The following is an 18073-nucleotide window of genomic DNA, read 5'->3' on the forward strand; positions in this document are numbered from 1 at the left end:
ATGTGTGAGTCGCCGTGCGCATGCAGTGCAGTATACTTGCACATCGCGGCAGTTCTCGGCATAGCTCATACTGCAGGGGGAGCTGCCTCGATGTATGCGAGTACAACTCGTACACCTCGTACACATTGCTTCAGCGTGTCTGCATGTAGCGGCGTACTGCTGCTCTGAGCGGCCACATGTAAAGGCAGCATACAGAGGTCCTTCAGCGGCAGATCCGCAGCGTAAAATATGCTGTAAATCCGCTCGTCTGAACTTACCCGAAAAGCAGAAAATCTTTGCACAAAATCTGACTTGTCCAAAAATTTCGGACTTTGTATGCCAGTAAATATTTTCAGTTTTACGAAGTATGAAAAGCCTCCTGTCAGAGTACACTGAATATATAGGCGGAGATTCATCAAAACCTGTCCAGCGGAAAAATTGCCCAGTTGCCCATAGCAACCAATCAGATTGCCTCTTTTATTTTTAACAAGGCCTCTGAAAAATGAAAGACGCAATCTCATTGGTTGCTATGGGCAACTTTTCCTCTGCACTGGTTTTGATAAATCTCCCCCATAGTGATTTCAGACTTTGTACTGCAGCCAATAAGCAACAGTATTTGCCTGTTAGAAAGGGCAATGGTAATTAACAACTAAGGAGAATATAAAGAATAATCAGGTACCTTTATAATTAAACATTAAATTAATTTATCCCAGTTGGTGCCCTAATCACATCATGTCTATGTCTGTAGTGATTACACTGTTATCTTTTTTGGATTATGAATATATGAATTACAATTCCCTTGATTTCTCCTTTACCATCACCTCAAGAGATTGCACCAGTCTTATTATATTATCATATGACTTTATAATCAATGTTTTACAAGGAGTAATTATCTACCCAGAGTTAGAATTACCTGTTGTTATTTAAAAAAAAAAGCAACTTCCTTATGAAAAATTTTAATTACAATAAACCAGTTTTATGAGTTTCCTAAAAAATATAGACTGGATAGATCAACACTATTTTTATATTCAGATGTAACTTTATATTATATTCTCATTAAAGGGGTACTCTGGTGGAAAACCTTTTTTTTATTTTTATTTTTTTAAATCAACTTGTGCCAGAAAGTTAAATAGATTTGTAAATTACTTCTATAAAAAAATCTTAATCCTTCCAGTACTTCCAGTTCTTATTAGCTGCTGAATACAGAAGAAATGTTTTTCTTTTTGGAACACAGAGCTCTCTGCTGACATCACGAGCACAATGCTCTCTGCTGACATCTCTGTCCATTTTAGGAACTGACCAGAGCAGCATATGTTTGCTATGGGGATTTTCTCCTGCTCTGGACAGTTCCTAAAATGGACAGAGATGTCAGCAGAGAGCACTTTGCTCATGATTCCACAGAGAGCTCTGTGTTCCAAAAAGAAAATAATTTCTTCTGCAGTATTCAGCAGCTAATAAGTATTGGAAGGATTAAGATTTTTTTAATAGATGTAATTTTCAAATCTGTTTAACTTTTTGGCACCAGTTGATTAAAAAAAATAATAAGTTTTCCACTTTAAATGTATTGACAAAGTATTAACATTCAGAATATTTATAGGGTCACTGGAGGACATTTATCAAAAGGTGTTTATTGTAGACACAGATCTACCCCTTTACACTGCTTGTCTAATTTATACTCTTGATCAAAATTTACAAAAGTTGTGCACGTCCTTTTTATAAATTTTGTGCAAATATAGAAACGCCCCCCTTGTTCTACCATGTACTCCTTCTCTACCTCACACTTCACAGAGCTGTGGCATTTTACAGCGGTACACTACTCACATAGCTAGAAGTGCTGGAGCAGCAGTGTGCGCCGAACAAAACTCTGCACAATAGTAAAATCATAAATCTTTATAAAGTACATAGAGGGGGAGGTTTGCGGTTTACACTGTTCATGTCAGTTTTGTAAAAGTGGGCGTGTGCACGTATATTGTTTGCTTTACTTGATATTTTCAAAGGGGTGAGAGTCCAGTTTACATAAAAAATTTCACACCAGAATTTTGATAGATAGATAGAAATCACAGAAAGGGTTTTAGTTTTATTGTTTTTGGGATGTAAAATTTGGTGCCAAAATAAAAAATGTTGGTTCCAAAGAAAATCCAATATGGCTGCAAAAAAAAAAAAGAATTTTCACATATTTTCATATTTTCAAAGCAGCAAAAGAGACCTTTGAAAATGTGAGAAAAAAAAATAGGTGTGAATAATATCACTGGAACAGAAATGACAGTAGTTTTTCAAAATCTCCCCCAGAATATCTGGGTAATTTTGCTGAACAATCTGCCCCCCTATCAGTGTTTACCAACCAGAATGCCTCCAAGTGTTGCAAAACATGGCATGCTGGGAGTTGCAGTTCTGAAAAAGCTGGAGGCACCCTGGTAGCAGAAATTAGTCTGTGAAAGGGGTATGGAACAGGGCTGAATGTGTTATTATGTGTAAGCATGACCATGCACACACTCAACTCTGCTACATATACCTGATCACACATTCCGCTCTGCTGCATACACACAATCACTAGAGATGAGCGAACTTACAGTAAATTTGATTCGTCATGAACTTCTCGGCTCGGCAGTTGATGACTTATCCTGCATAAATGAGTTCAGCTTTCAGGTGCTCCCGTGGGCTGGAAAAGGTGGATACAGTCCTAGGAGACTCTTTCCTAGGACTGTATCCACCTTTTCCAGCCCACCGGAGCACCTGAAAGCTGAACTAATTTATGCAGGAAAAGTCATCAACTGCGGAGCCGAGAAGTTCATGACGAATCGAATTTACTGTAAGTTCGCTCATCTCTAACAATCACACTCAGCTCTACTACATACACCTGATCACACACTCATCTCTGCTGCATGCACACAATCACACACTCATCTCTGCTGCATGCACACAATCACTCACTCAGCTCTGCTGCATACACATGATCACACACTCAGCTCTGCTACATACACACTCAGCTCTGCTACATACACACACAGCTCTGCTGCATACACACACACTTTCAGCTCTGCTGCATTTACACAATCACACACTCAGCTCTGCTTCATACACACTCACACACTCAGCTCTGCTACATATACACAATCACACACTCAGCTCTGCTAGATACACACACTCAGCTCTGCTACACACACATGCAGATCTGCTGCATATACACAATCACACACTCAGCTCTGCTACATTTACACAATCACACACCCAGCTCTGCTGCAATTACACAATCACACACTAAGCTCCGCTGCATTTACACAATTACACACTCAGCTCTCCTACACACTCACACACTCTGCTCTGCTGCATACACACTCAGCTTTGCTGCATTTACACAATCACACTCAGCTCTGCTACATACACACACTCAGCTCTGCTACATACACTCACTCACACACTCAGTTCTGCTACATACACACAATCACACACTCAGCTTTGCTACATGCACACACTCACACACTCAGGTCTGCTAGAAACACACACTCAGCTCTGCTTCATTTACACAATCACACACTCAGCTCTGCTGCAATTACACAATCATGCACTCAGCTCTGCATTTACACAATCATGCACTCAGTTCTGCATTTACACAATCACACACTCAGCTCTGCTACACACACTCACACACTCAGCTCTGCTACATACACACAATCACACTCAGCTTTGCTACATACACACACTCAGGTCTGCTAGATACACACACACTCAGCTCTGCTGCATATACACAATCACACACTCAGTTCTGCTGCATTTACACAATCACAAACTCAGCTCTGCTACATACATACACTCACTCAGCTCTGCTGCATACACACTCAGCTCTACAACATATACACACTCAGCTCTGCTACACACACATTCAGAGCTCTGCTACATACACACACTCACACACTCAGCTCTGCTACATACACACACTCAACTCTGCTGCATTCACACAATCACACATATACATAGACCTAACAGCTGTACCTCCTTCTCCCTCCCTGCACATTACAGTGGTATAGTCTTAGCTGTATAGTAACCATGGTTACATTACACAGGTGCAGTCTCCTGCTCTCATCAAGAACAATGGGGAGTTTTAATTTTAAACAGTTGGACGTTTAAACTGTGACGGGAAGTATTTCACCCGCACTATAACCCTTGTATCGGGTTAGACATCAGGTGAATGAGTGATCACAAGTGGTCTATAAACATTGCATTGTTTTTAAAAAGGTACATGGAAAAGGTTTTAAGTTTCCCAGAGATAATCTGACTGGTGGAAGAAGCATCTGACACTTTGGTACGTGTGCTCCTTGATGTTCTATATTTGCATAAAAAATGTTGGAAATGCGCAAAGTTTGACAGCAGAAACAAACCTTGCGCAGATAATAAATTAGTGCCCACTGCATTTTTCGCTCCATGGTACACAAACAATAGACAACATCCGAAAATGTTCCACCAAAAAAGATGCAATGAGTGACATTGCTTAAAATTATGCGTCAAAAAATAAACATCCAAAAGGGGTAAAATCATTGATAAATCTCCCCCACTGTCCATTTTTATTGTCTTAAAGGGTTGTGCTAAAAAGAGATGGCAGCTGAGACAGAAGCTAATTTTTGCAGGGTTTCTCTGGTCTGGTTAATATAGTTGTCTCTTTCCTCTATTATATCTGTCAAGTTTACATACCCTAACGGGTCATAATAAATACAGAGGTTGCTCTGATAGGACAACCTTTTAAAGATTATCCAACCATCCTACTTAACCTCTTGGGGACGCAGGGCGATGTTCCGATCAGCTGGGATGCAGGCGGAGGTCTCCTTACCTGTCTCCGCGGCGTCCGATCGGGGTTTGATTGCTCCAAGCCTGAGCTACAGGCTTGAGCAATCGAGCCCCTATCTCACTGATCCGTGCAAACCTATGGCTTTGCAACGATCAGTATAAGAGATCAGTGTGTGCAGTGTTATACGTCCCTATGGGAGCTATAACACTGCAAAAAAAGTGACAAAAAAGTTAACAAAGGTCATTTAACCCCTTCCCTAATAAAAGTTTGAATCACCCCCCTTTTCCCATAAAAAATAAATAAAAATAAACATATGTGGTATCGCCGCGTGCGGAAATGTCCGAACTATAAAAATATTTCATTAACCCCTTAAGGACCCAGCCATTTTACACCTTAGGACCCGGGCATTTTTTGCACATCTGACCACTGTCACTTTAAACATTAATAACTCTGGGATGCTTTTAGTTATCATTCTGATTCCGAGATTGTTTTTTCGTGACATATTCTACTTTAACATAGTGGTAAAATTTTGTGGTAACTTGCATCCTTTCTTGGTGAAAAATCCCAAAATTTGATGAAAAATTTGAAAATTTTGCATTTTTCTAACTTTGAAACTCTCTGCTTGTAAGGAAAATGGATATTCCAAATAATTTTCTTTTATTATTCCCATGTACAATATGTGTACTTTATGTTTGCATCATAAAATTGATGAGTTTTTACTTTTGGAAGACACCAGAGGGCTTCAAAGTTCAGCAGCAATTTTCCAATTTTTCACAAAATTTCCAAAATCTAAATTTTTCAGGGACCAGTTCAGGTTTGAAGTGGATTTGAAGGGTCTTCTTATTAGAAATACTCCACAAATGACCACATTATAAAAACTGCACCCCCCAAAGTATTCAAAATTACATTCAGTCAGCATTTTAACCCTTTAGGTGTTTCACACGAATAGCAGCAAAGTGAAGGAGAAAATTCACAATCTTCATTTTTTACACTCGCATGTTCTTGTAGACCACATTTTTGAATTTTTGCAAGGGGTAAAAGGAGAAAATGTATAGTTATATTTGTAGCCCAATTTCTCTCGAGTAAGGACATACCTCATATGTCTATGTAAAGTGTTCGGCGGGCACAGTAGAGGGCTCAGAAGCGAAGGAGCGACAAGGGGATTTTGGAGAGTACGTTTTTCTGAAATGGTTTTTGGGGGGCATGTTGCATTTAGGAAGCCCCTATGGTGCCAGAACAGCAAAAAAACACATGGCATACCATTTTGGAAACTAGACCCCTTGAGGAACGTAACAAGGAATAAAGTGAGCCTTAATACCCCACAGGTGTTTCACGACTTTTGCATATGTAAAAAAATTAAATAAAAATTTCACAAAAATGTGTCTTTCCCCCCAAATTTCACATTTTTGCAAGGGTTAATAGCAGAAAATACCCCCCAAAATTTGTGACCCCATCTCTTCTGAGTATGGAGGTACCCCATAAGTTGACCTGAAGTGCACTACGGGCGAACTACAACGCTCAGAAGAGAAGGAGTCATATTTGGCTTTTTGAGAGCAAATTTTGCCCGGGGGCATGTCGCATTTAGGAAGCCCCTATGGTGCCAGGACAGCAAACCCCCCCCCCCACATGACATACCATTTTGGAAACTAGACCCCTTGAGGAACGTAACAAGGAATTAAGTGAGCCTTAATACCCCACAGGGGTTTCACGACTTTTGCATACGTAAAAAAAAAAATTTATTCACTAAAATGGGTGTTCCCCCCCCAAATTTCACATTTTTACAAGGGTTAATAGCAGAAGAGATGGGGTTACACATTTTGGGGAGTATTTTCTGAGTATGGAGGTACCCTATAAGTTGACCTGAAGTGCACTGCGGGCGAACTACAATGCTCAGAAGAAGGAGAGTCATAAGGAGTCATATTTGGCTTTTTGAGCGCAAATTTTGCTCGGGGGGCATGTCGCATTTGGGAAGCCCCTATGGTGCCAGGACAAAAAAATAACCCCCACATGGCATACCATTTTGGAAACTAGACCCCTTGAGGAACGTAAAAAGGGGTACAGTGAGCATTTACCCCCCACTGGTGTCTGTCAGATCTTTGGAACAGTGGGCTGTACAAAATTTTTCATTTGCACAGCCCACTGTTCCAAAGCTCTGTCAGACACCAGTGGGGTGTAAATTCTCACTGCACCCCTCATTACATTCCATGAGGGGTGTAGTTTCTGAGGTCACATGTGTTTTTTTTTTTTGCGTATGTCAAAACCGCTGTAACAATCAGCCACCCCTGTGCAAATCACCTCAAATGTACATGGTGCACTCTCCCTTCTGGGCCTTGTCGTGCGCCCCCAGAGCACTTTGCACCCACATATGGGGTATCTCCGTAGTCGGGAGAAATTGCATTACAAATTTTGGGGGGCTTTTTTCCCTTTTACCTCTTGTCAAAATGAAAAGTATAGGGCAACACCAGCATGTTAGTGTAAAAGATTTATTTTTTTACACTAACATGCTGGTGTAGACCCCAACTTCACCTTTTCATAAGGGGTGAAAGGAGAAAAAGCCCCCCAAATTTGTTAAGCAATTTCTCCCGAGTACGACTATACCCCATATGTGACCCTAAACTGTTGCCTTGAAATACGACAGGGCTCCAAAGTGAGAGAGCGCTATCCGCATTTGAGGCCTAAATTAGGGATTTGCATAGGGGTGGACATAGGGGTATTCTACACCAGTGATTCCCAAACAGGGTGCCTCCAGCTGTTTCAAAACTCCCAGCATGCTTGGACAGTCAACGGCTGTCCGGCAATACTGGGAGTTGTTGTTTTGCAACAGCTGGAGGCTACATTTTGGAAACAGTGGCGTACCAGACGTTTTTCATTTTTATTGGGGAGGAGAGGGGGGCTGTGTAGGGGTATGTGTATATGTAGTGTTTTTTACTTTTTATTTTATTTTGTGTTAGTGTAGTGTAGTGTTTTTAGGGTACAGTCACACGGGTGGGGGATTACAGCGAGTTTGAGCTGCCGCGCAAAATTAGCTGCATCGCAAACCTGCAGCCTGATACTCACTGTAAGCCCCCTGCCCATGTGAATGTACCCTGTACATTCACAGGGGGGGGGGGGTAACCTCCAGCTGTTGCAAAACTACAACTCCCAGCATGTACAGTCTATCAGTGCATGCTGGTTGTTATCGTTTTGCAACAGCTGGAGGCACATGGGTTGGGAAACACTGAGTTAGGAAACAGACAATGTTTCCCAACCAGTGTGCCTCCAGTTGTTGCAAAACCACTACTCCCAAACATTCTCAGCATGCTGGAAGTAGTAGTTCGGCAACATCTTTAGAGCCAGATTTTGCCGAACTACAACTCCCAGCATGCTTGGAGTTGTAGTTTGAAACATCTGGAGGACTACAGTTTGCAGAACACTAATACAGTGGTTCCCAATCTGTGCCCTTCCAAATGTTGCAAAACTACAACTCCCAGTATGCCAAAACTGTCCAGGCATGCTGGGAGTTGTAGTTCTGCAACATCTGAAGGGCCAGATTTTACAGAACTACAACTCCAAGCATGCCTGGACAGTAAGGGCATGCTGGGGATGTGTAGTTTTGCAACATCTGGAAGGGCACAGTGGTCTCCAAACTGTGGACCTCCAAATGTTGCAAAACTGCAACTCCCAGCATGCCCAGGTGCCAAGGGCTGTCTGGGCATGCTGGGAGTTGTAGTATACAGGGTCCCATTACAGCAATGCAAGTCGCTTTACGGCGACGTGCATTGCTGTAAAGGGCCCGACTGCGGCTGAAGAGGAACTCACCAGTCGCCGCCACCGCTGTCCTCATCGCAGGGATCCGGGTCTTCAGGGACGAGGTAAGTATCGGGGCCGGGCCCCAGCACTCCCCCGTCCCCCGCCGCGTCCTCCGGTCTTCCTCCCATCTTCTCCGGACTTCCAGGGGCCGGGCAGGGCGGGAGGAAGTAACCGCCCCCCCCCCCCCCTGCGACTGGTCGGTTAGCTAACCGACGGATCGCAGGGGATAGGAGGAGGTGGCAGGCTTGCCACCTCGCTCCTAGCCTCCAGCATGGTCCTGGCTGGCTGTGACAACCGGGATCATGCAAAATTACCGGGCGGTCTGGTCCCAGAGACCCGATCAGCCCGGTATCGCCGCAGATCGCAGGGGCGATTTCCCTCGTGATTTGCGGCGATTTGCGGTCATTTCCCTCGTGATTTACATGGCCCCCCTCGGCGTTTGCCCTGGATGCCTGCTGAAGCATTTCAGCAGGCATCCGCTTCCGATCTCTGCCTGGGGCGCGGCAGGGACCGGAAAACGCCAGGGCGTAAGTTTACGCCCTGGGTCCTTAAGTACCAGGGCGTAAAATTACGCCCTGGGTCCTGAACAGGTTAATTAAATCGCACGTTCAATGGCGTACACGCAAAAAAATTCCAAAGCCCAAAATAGCGTATTTTTGGTCACTTTTTATATCATGAAAAATGAATAAAAAGCGATCAAAACGTCCGATCAATACAAAAATGGTACCGATAAAAACTTCAGAACATGTCGCAAAAAAATTAGCCTTCACACTGGCCCATATGCGGAAAAATAAAAAGTTATAGGGGTTAGAAGATGAGAATTTTTAACATAGAAATTTTCCTGCATGTAGTTATGATTTTTTTCCGAAGTACGACAATATCCAACCTATATAAGTAGGGTACCTTTTTAACCGCATGGACCTACAGAATAAAGATAAGGTGTTATTTTTACCAAAAAATGCACTGCGTAGAAACGGAAGCCCCCAAAAATTACAAAATTACATTTTTTTCTTCAATTTTGTCGCACAATTAATTTTTTTTCCGTTTTGCCGTGGATTTTTGGGTAAAATGACTAATGCCACTGCAAAGTAAAATTGGTGGCGCTAAAAATAAGCCATCATATGGAATTTTATGTGCAAAATTGAAAGCGTTATGATTTTTAGAAGGTGATGAGGAAAAAAGAAAATGCAAAAACGGAAAAATGCTGAGTCCTTAAGGTGAAAATAGGCCCTAAGGGATTATGGGTACGTTCACACGTACAGGATCTGCTGCATATTTGGTGCAGCTGACTTTGCTTCCCATTAACTCCAATGGGTAGCAAAGTCAGCTGCACAAAATATGCAGCAAAAATATGCAGCAGATCCTGTATGTGTGAACGTACCATAATTGTACAAAATTACACTATATATTTACATACATATCATAAATGTCTAAGATGTCCACAGATCTCTACAATTTTCTGATATAACCAATAGCTAAATACTGTGTTATATGTATCAGGCTATGTTCTGACAAAGGTTTCAAGATAAGCATTCGTGTGTATAGTACTGAACTGTATTTAAAGGGGTGCTTCAGGTAACTAATCCTATATCCTATCCTTTCCCTCTCACCAACCTATTTGTCTAAATATAATTCATTAGCTATATAGAGCAGTTTCCTTTTTTCAGCTCTCACTGACATGCAGGGAGTGAGAGAAAAATGTCATAATCAAATCCTGCTTGTCTCTGTGCAAACCCCTCAGTGAGATAAGCCCCCACCCTCCTGGAAGACAAGCACCACATGTTTTCTGTCTTCACAGCCACACCTCCTCTCCCTGTGTGAGGATCTTGCCGGCAGAGAAGCCCAGTCTCCTTAGCACATAACGCTGCTTTTTCCTGCTGTAGATCTTATCACTGACTGCTGCCATTCAGAGCATAGCATGATTTTTTGCTGGGGGAAGGACAGTTTCAAAGAAAAGACATGTACATTGTGTGCTGCTGACAACAACACTGCATGCACACAGATAGTAAGAGCAGTTGGCTAGCAGCCATTACACAGAGCTGCACCGACTACCAGGATTTGTCTGGGCTGCAAGCAAGGAAAAATAATATTTAGGAGACAACTGGGGCCATAGGAGCTGGCAAAATCACAAGGCTAACTACATGGGACACCAAACGGGTATTGTGTTGGCTTTGGAGCATTTTTATTTTTCTTACCTTCCCCGGAGAACCCCATTAACCCCTTAAGGACCAAGGGCGTACAGGTACGCCTTTGCTCCCTGGTACTTAAGGACCAAGGGCGTACCTGTACGCCCGTGGGAATTTCGGTCCCCGCCGCGCGCCGGGCGGGGATCGGGCCGGGGTGACTGCTGATATCTATCAGCAGGCACCCCGCGCAAATGCCCAGGGGGGTCATTAGACCCCCCCATGTCGTCTATCGGCGCAAATCGCAAGTGAATTCACACTTGCGATTTGCGCCGATTCTGGGTCATACGGGTCTATGGTGACCCGGTGACCCGGAATAGAAGGTTGAGCGCGTGTCCTAGACACCCACGATCCCCCTGTAGCGATAGGAGTGAGGTGGCAGGGTTGCAACCCCTCCTATCTCTGCTATTGGTGGTCTAGACGCGACCACCAATAGCAGATCGGGGGCGGAGGGGTTTACTTTCGGTTTCCCCGTCCTGCCCACCCACAATAGGCGGGGCAGGACAGGGAAACCGACAGGGACCGGCGCCGAAGATCCACTTACCCATCGGTGACTGCAGTGGGCGACGATCGGCGGAAGAAGAGGACCGCGACGCAGCTCCCTGGATCCAACGGAAGCCGGTGAGTTACTTAGCAACATCTGGAGGGCTACAGTATGAGACCACTATAGTGGTCTCTAAACTGTAACCCTCCAGATGTTGCAAAACTACAACTCCCAGCATGCCCAGAGAGCTTTTTAGGCTTGCTGGGAGTTGCAGTTTTGCAACAGCTGGAGGTCTGCAGTTTGAGTCCACTGCAAAGTGATCTCTATACTGTGCACCTCCAGATCTTTCAAAACTACAACTCCCAGCATGCCCAGACAGCAGTTTGCTGTCTGGGCATGCTGGGAGTTGTAGTTTTGCAACATCTGGAGGTCCACAGTTTGGAGACCACTGTGCAGTGGTCTCTAAACTATAGCTCTCCAAATGTTGCAAAACTGCAACTCCCAGCAAGCCTAAACAGCAAACAGCTGTCTCTGCATGCTGGGAGTTGTAGTTGCGATCCCTCCAGCTGTTGCATAACTACATCTCCCAGCATGCCTTTCGGCGATCAGTACATGCTGGGAGTTGAAGTTTTGCAACAGCTGGAGGCACACTGGTTGGAAAATACTGAGTTAGGTAACAGAACCTAACTGAAGGTTTTCCAACCAGTGTGCCTCCAGCTGTTGCAAAAGTACAACTCCCAGCATTCACTGTCTGTCAGTACATGCTGGGAGTTGTAGTTTTGAAACAGCTGGAGGTTTGCCCCCCCCCCCCATGTGAACGTACAGGGTACATTCACACTGGCGGGTTTACAGTAAGTTTTCTGCTTCAAGTATGAGCTGTGGCAAATTTTTCACCGCAGCGCAAACTCCTAGCGGTAAATTCACTGTAAACCCTCCAGTGTGAACGTACCCTAAAAACACTACACTTACACATAATAAAGAGTAAAACACTACATATACACCCCCTTACACTGTCCCCCTAATAAAAAATAAAAAAAACGTATTGTACGGCAGTGTTTCCAAAACAGAGCCTCCAGCTGTTACAAAACAACAACTCCCAGCATTTCCGGACAGCCACTAACTGTCCAGGCATGCTGGGAGTTTAGCAACAGCTGGAGGCACCCTGTTTGGGAATCACTGGCGTAGAATACCCCTATGTCCACCCCTGTGCAATCCCTAATTTAGTCCTCAAATGCGCATGGCGCTCTCTCACTTTAGAGCCCTGTCGTATTTCAAGGAAACAGTTTAGTGCCACATATGGGGTATCTCCGTACTCGGGAGAAATTGCACTACAAATTTTGGGGGCTTTTTTTTCCTTTTACCCCTTATGAAAAAGAAAAGTTGGGGTCTACACCAGCCTGTTAGTGTAAAAAAAAAATTTTTTTTTACACTAACATGCTGGTGTTGTCCTTTACTTTTTATTTTCACAGGAGGTAAAAGGAAAAAAAGACCCCCAAAATTTGTAACGCAATTTCTCCTGAGTACGGAGATACCCCATATGTGGGCGTAAAATGCTCTGCGGACGCACAACAAGGCTCAGGAGTGAGAGCACACCATGAACATTTGAGGCCTAAATTGGTGATTTGCACAGGGGTGGCTGATTTTACAGCGGTTCTGACATAAACCCCAAAAAATAAATACCCACATGTGACCCCATTTTGGAAACGACACCCCTCACGGAACGTAACAAGGGGTATAGTGAGCCTGAACACCCCACAGGTGTTTGACAAATTTTCATTTAAGTTGGGTGGGAAAATGAAAAAAAAAAATTTTTTCACTAAAATGCTGGTGTCACCCTAAATTTTTCATTTTCACAAGGGAAAATAAAAAAAAGCCCCCCAAAATTTGAAACCCCATTTCTTCTGAGTAAGAGCATACCCCATATGTGGATGTAAAGTGCTCTATGGGTGCACTACAATGCTCAGAAGAGAAGGAGCGCCATTGGGATTTTGAAGAGAAAATTTGTCCGGAATTGAAGGCCACTTGTGTTTATAAAGCCCTCATGGTACCAGAACAATGGACCCCCCACATATGTGACCCCATTTTGGATACTACACCCCTCATGTAATGTAATAAGGGGTACAGTGAGCATTTACGCCCCACAGGTGTCTGACAGATTTTTGGAACAGTGATCCGTGAAAATGAAAAATTTAATTTTCCATTTGCACAGCCCACTGTTCCAAAGATCTGTCAAACGCCAGTGGGGTGTAAATGCTCACTGCACCACTTATTAAATTCTGTGAGGGGTGTCGTTTCCAAAATCGGGTCACATGTGGGGGGGGGGGTCCACTGTTCTGGCACCACGGGGGGCTTTGTAAATGCACATGGCCCCTGACTACCATTCCAAACGAATTCTCTTTCCAAAAGCTCAATGGTGCTCCTCCTCTTCTGAGCATTGTAGTTCACCCGTAGTGCACTTCAGGTCCACTTATGGGGTACCTCCATACTCAGAAGAGATGGGGTTACAAATTTTGGGGGGTATTTTCTGCTATTAACCCTAGCAAAAATGTGAAATTTGGGGGGAAACACACATTTTAGTGAAAAAAATATATATATTTTTTTACATATGCAAAAGTCGTGAAACCCGTGTGGGATATTAAGGCTCACTTTATTCCTTGTTACGTTCCTCAATGGGTCTAGTTTCCAAAATGGTATGCCATGTGGGTATTTTTTGCTGTTGTGGCACCATAGGGGCTTCCTAAATGCGACATGCCCCCCGAGCAAAATTTTCTCTCAAAAAGTCAAATATCACTCCTTCTCTTCGGAGCATTGTAGTTCGCCCGTAATGCACTTCATGCCAACTTATGGGGTGCCTCCATACTCAGAAGAGATGGGGTTCCAAATTTTGGGGGGTATTTTCTGCTATTAACCTTACACCTGTGGGGTATTAAGGCTCACTTTATTCCTTGTTACGTTCCCCAAGGGGTCTAGTTTCCAAAATGGTATGCCATGTGGGTTTGCTGTTCTGGCACCATAGGGGCTTCCTAAATGCAACATGCCCCCCAAAAACAATTTCTGAAAAACGTACTCTCCAAAATCCCCTTGTCGCTCCTTCGCTACTGCGCCCGCCGAACACTTTACATAGACATATGAGGTATGTGCTTACTCGAGAGAAATTGGGCTACAAATATAAGTATACATTTTCTCCTTTTACCCCTTGTAAAAATTCAAAAATTGAAATTGGGTTTACAAGAACATGCGAGTGTAAAAAATAAAGATTGTGAATTTTCTCCTTCACTTTGCTGCTATTCCTGTGAAACACCTAAAGGGTTAAAACACTTACTGATTGTCATTTTGAATACTTTGGGGGGTGTAGTTTTTATAATGGGGTAATTTGTGGGGTATTTCTAATGGGAAGACCCTTCAAATCCACTTCAAACCTGAACTGGTCTCTGAAAAAAAGCGAGGTTCAAAATTTTGTGAAAAATTGGAAAATTGCTGCTGAACTTTGAAGCCCTCTGGTGTCTTCCAAAAGTAAAAACTTGTCAATTTTATGATGAAAACATAAAGTAGACATATTGGAAATGTGAATAAAAAAAATATATATTTTGAATATCCATTTTCCTTACAAGCAGAAAGCTTAAAAGTTAGAAAAATGCAAAATTTTCAAATTTTTCATCAAATTTTGGGATTTTTCACCAAGAAAGGATGCAAGTTACCACAAAATTTTACCACTATGTTAAAGTAGAATATGTCACGAAAAAACAGTCTCGGAATCAGTAGGGATGTAAGAAAAAATCGATTCTCGCGATAATCGCGATTTTTCATTTGCCGATACAGAATCGATTCAAAATATTTTTGAATCGATTCTTTTAGGGATGTGAAATTTTTATCTGCGGACGCCCGTATCTTACCTGCCAACGAGCCCGCGGAGCTCCGGTACAGGTGTTCGGTCCCCGGGCTGTATTCTTCTTACTTCCTGTTAGTCCGGCACGTCACATGGAGCTTCAGCCTATCACCGGCCGCAGCGATGTCCCGCCTCCGCTGGTGATAGGCTGAAGCTCCATGTGACGTGCCGGACTAACAGGAAGTAAGAAGAATACAGCCCGGGGACCGAACACCTGTACCGGACTGTACCGGAGCTCCGCGGGCTCGTTGGCAGGTAAGATAAAGTGCGTTTTATTTTATTTTGCAGCCCGGTCGGGATAACATGACAAAAGTGTGCACCGGAGTACTAGATCGCCGCTGTCAAAGCTGACAGCGGCGTCTATTGGGATCTATGAATGCTCCCAGGTGGGCGATATATCGCGATATATCGCGATGTATCGTCACCTAGACGGTATCGCGATATATCGGGATATATCGAATCGCCACACTGGTATTGCGATTCGAATCGAATCGCCAAATTCTTGGCGATTCACACCCCTAGGAATCAGATTGATAACTAAAAGCATTCCAGAGTTATTAATGTTTAAAGTGACAGTGGTCAGATGTGCAAAAAACGCTCTGGTCCTAAGGTGTAAAATGGCCTTGTCCTTAAGGGGTTAAATAGGCATCCCAGATATCCTTGCAGGATAACTAGCAAGTGTTTTCTATATAAGCTTGCAATGTTTACTGTTAACATTTAATCTTGCAGATGCAAACCAAGGAATGGAACTCAATGTGTAAGAATAAGAATTTACCCTGCTCTGAAGACTATTCTCTCACCAGCACATTAGGAGAGCCTGTAAAAATTAGAGCTTGGAACATTGCCGGATTACCTTCTGATAGCTTCTCTATTGACAATGGAATTATTATTTCGTAAGTCACTCTTTATGCTTTTACTACACATAAACACAGTTTGCTGACCTGGAACTACCAGTTTATTTATGTATAATTTTTGGTTGCCTATTTTGTGTCTTTCTTTTGGCCTGTTTTTTTGTTTTCAAAAACATTGCCTAAACTTGCAGTATGTGCAGTTATTGTGAATCTAGACTGACATAGTGATAGAATATAAAGTGTATGGCTATGTTATGTATACATATGGTAGGATGTGCTACTGAAGTATACAGTCTTGGATCAACACTTATACCCCTCTATTGTTTCTGCAGTATAGCAATGTGTTGAATCTCCACCTTTATTCATATCACAGGACTGTAACTCTGTATTAAAACTTAACATTTAATAGATATACTTTAAAATTAAAGGAGTACTCCGGTTGTAAGACATCTTATCCCCTATCCAAAGGATAGGGGATAAGATGCCTGATCGCGGGGGCGATGCCCAGTGGCGGGACCCCCGTGATCTTCCACGCCGCACCCCGTTAGAATCAGCACCCGGAGCGTGCTCGCTCCGGGTCTGATTACTGGCGATCACGTGGACGGAGCATAGTGATGTCACTTCTCCGCCCAGTGTGACATCACGCTCCGCTTCCCTCAATGCAAGCCTATGGAGGGGGCGTGACAGCTGTCCCCAGCGGCGGGACCCCCGCGATCAGGCATATTATCCCCTGTCCTTTGGATAGGGGATAAGATGTCTTAGCGCCGGAGTACCCCTTTAAATAAGCCAAAGTGCTCAGTGAAACAAAGAACGGATTTCTTGGGTAAGTGAACCAATATTGGAGCATAGATAATATGTGGGGAAAAAATTTCACCAGAGGTGTGTCTCAAGGCGCTTAATGAATCTTATATCCAATTAGATGCAGTAAGATTCGCTTTATTAGTCCAAAATATTAACGCGTTTTTGGTGTAGACCTCCTTCCTCTAGCACAAGGACACAAATGAGCTCACATGATTCACGTGCATATATACACACTTAATCAACAGTAAAATCACCTATATATAATTGTAGTTCAAGATATATACAGAGTTCGCAATATACCTGGTTGAGCCTAGCTCACATATATGTAACATAATTGTACACACCTTTACAGTCAAATCAATCCATCATTGGCCATATTGATAGGGAAAATCCATGTATTTCTTATTTACTTACACAAGTTCTGTATCCAGGAAGACAGGGACACCATCAGCTAGCCAGCCGTCTGATGCGTCACTTCCTGCCGCGCCGCTGCGAGGTGAAACGCAGGCTGGCAGGAAGTCGTATCCAGCATGGATTGCATACTTCCGAGGTGGAATGCAAGCGCTGCTGCGCCTGCGTCACTATCAATAACAGCGATCTCTAGGCTTCATTACGAGCCCAGAGACTGCTAAATTGGATTTAATAGTAATGTGAGGGGTTAATCTCATATCTAATCAGCAGGGACATACCAAGAATAGACAGCATAAAACTAATATTTTAAATTGACATACAAATAGGGCAAAACATTACAAAAATGAATAAAAATACTTGACGTGCAAAAGTTGGCTAAATATCCTCTATTGTGCAAAAGTATTTTTAATCATTGTTGTAATGAATTGCACTATTTGTATGTCTATTTTAAATATTAGTTTTATTCTGTCTATTCCTGGGATTGTTCCTGCTGATTAGATATGAGATTAACCCCTCACGTTACTATTAACCCGTTAAGGGCCAAGCCCATTTTGACCTAAGGACCAGGCCAATTTTATTTTAGCGTTTTCGTTTTTTCCTCCTCGCCTTCTAAAATCCATAACTCTTTTATATTTCCATCTACAGACCCATACTGTATAAGGGCTTTTTTTTGCATGACCAATTGTACTTTGTAATGAAACCTGTCATTTTACCATAAAATGTACGGCGAATCCCAAAAAATTATTTTTTTAGGGAGGAAATGTAAATGAAAACCACAATTTTGCACATTTTGGAGGGTTTCGTTTTCACACTGTACACTTTACAGTAAAAATGACGTGTTCTTTAGTCTGTGGGTCAATACAATTAAAATGATACCCATGGCTAGATACTTTTCTATTTTTGTACCAC

General features: G+C 43.0%; 1 protein-coding gene across 1 annotated transcript in view; it reads left to right on the forward strand.

Annotated features, from left to right (window-relative positions):
- DNAH7 (dynein axonemal heavy chain 7) overlaps window positions 1-18073 on the forward strand; it is a 531149-nt gene that overhangs the window by 336184 nt on the left and 176892 nt on the right. The window contains exon 46 of the mRNA XM_056535765.1: window positions 15831-15994. Coding sequence (XP_056391740.1) covers window positions 15831-15994 — 164 coding nt within the window. The remainder of the gene's footprint in view (window positions 1-15830; window positions 15995-18073) is intronic.

Source organism: Hyla sarda, chromosome 8, assembly GCF_029499605.1.
Source record: "Hyla sarda isolate aHylSar1 chromosome 8, aHylSar1.hap1, whole genome shotgun sequence".
Classification (NCBI taxonomy): domain Eukaryota; kingdom Metazoa; phylum Chordata; class Amphibia; order Anura; family Hylidae; genus Hyla; species Hyla sarda.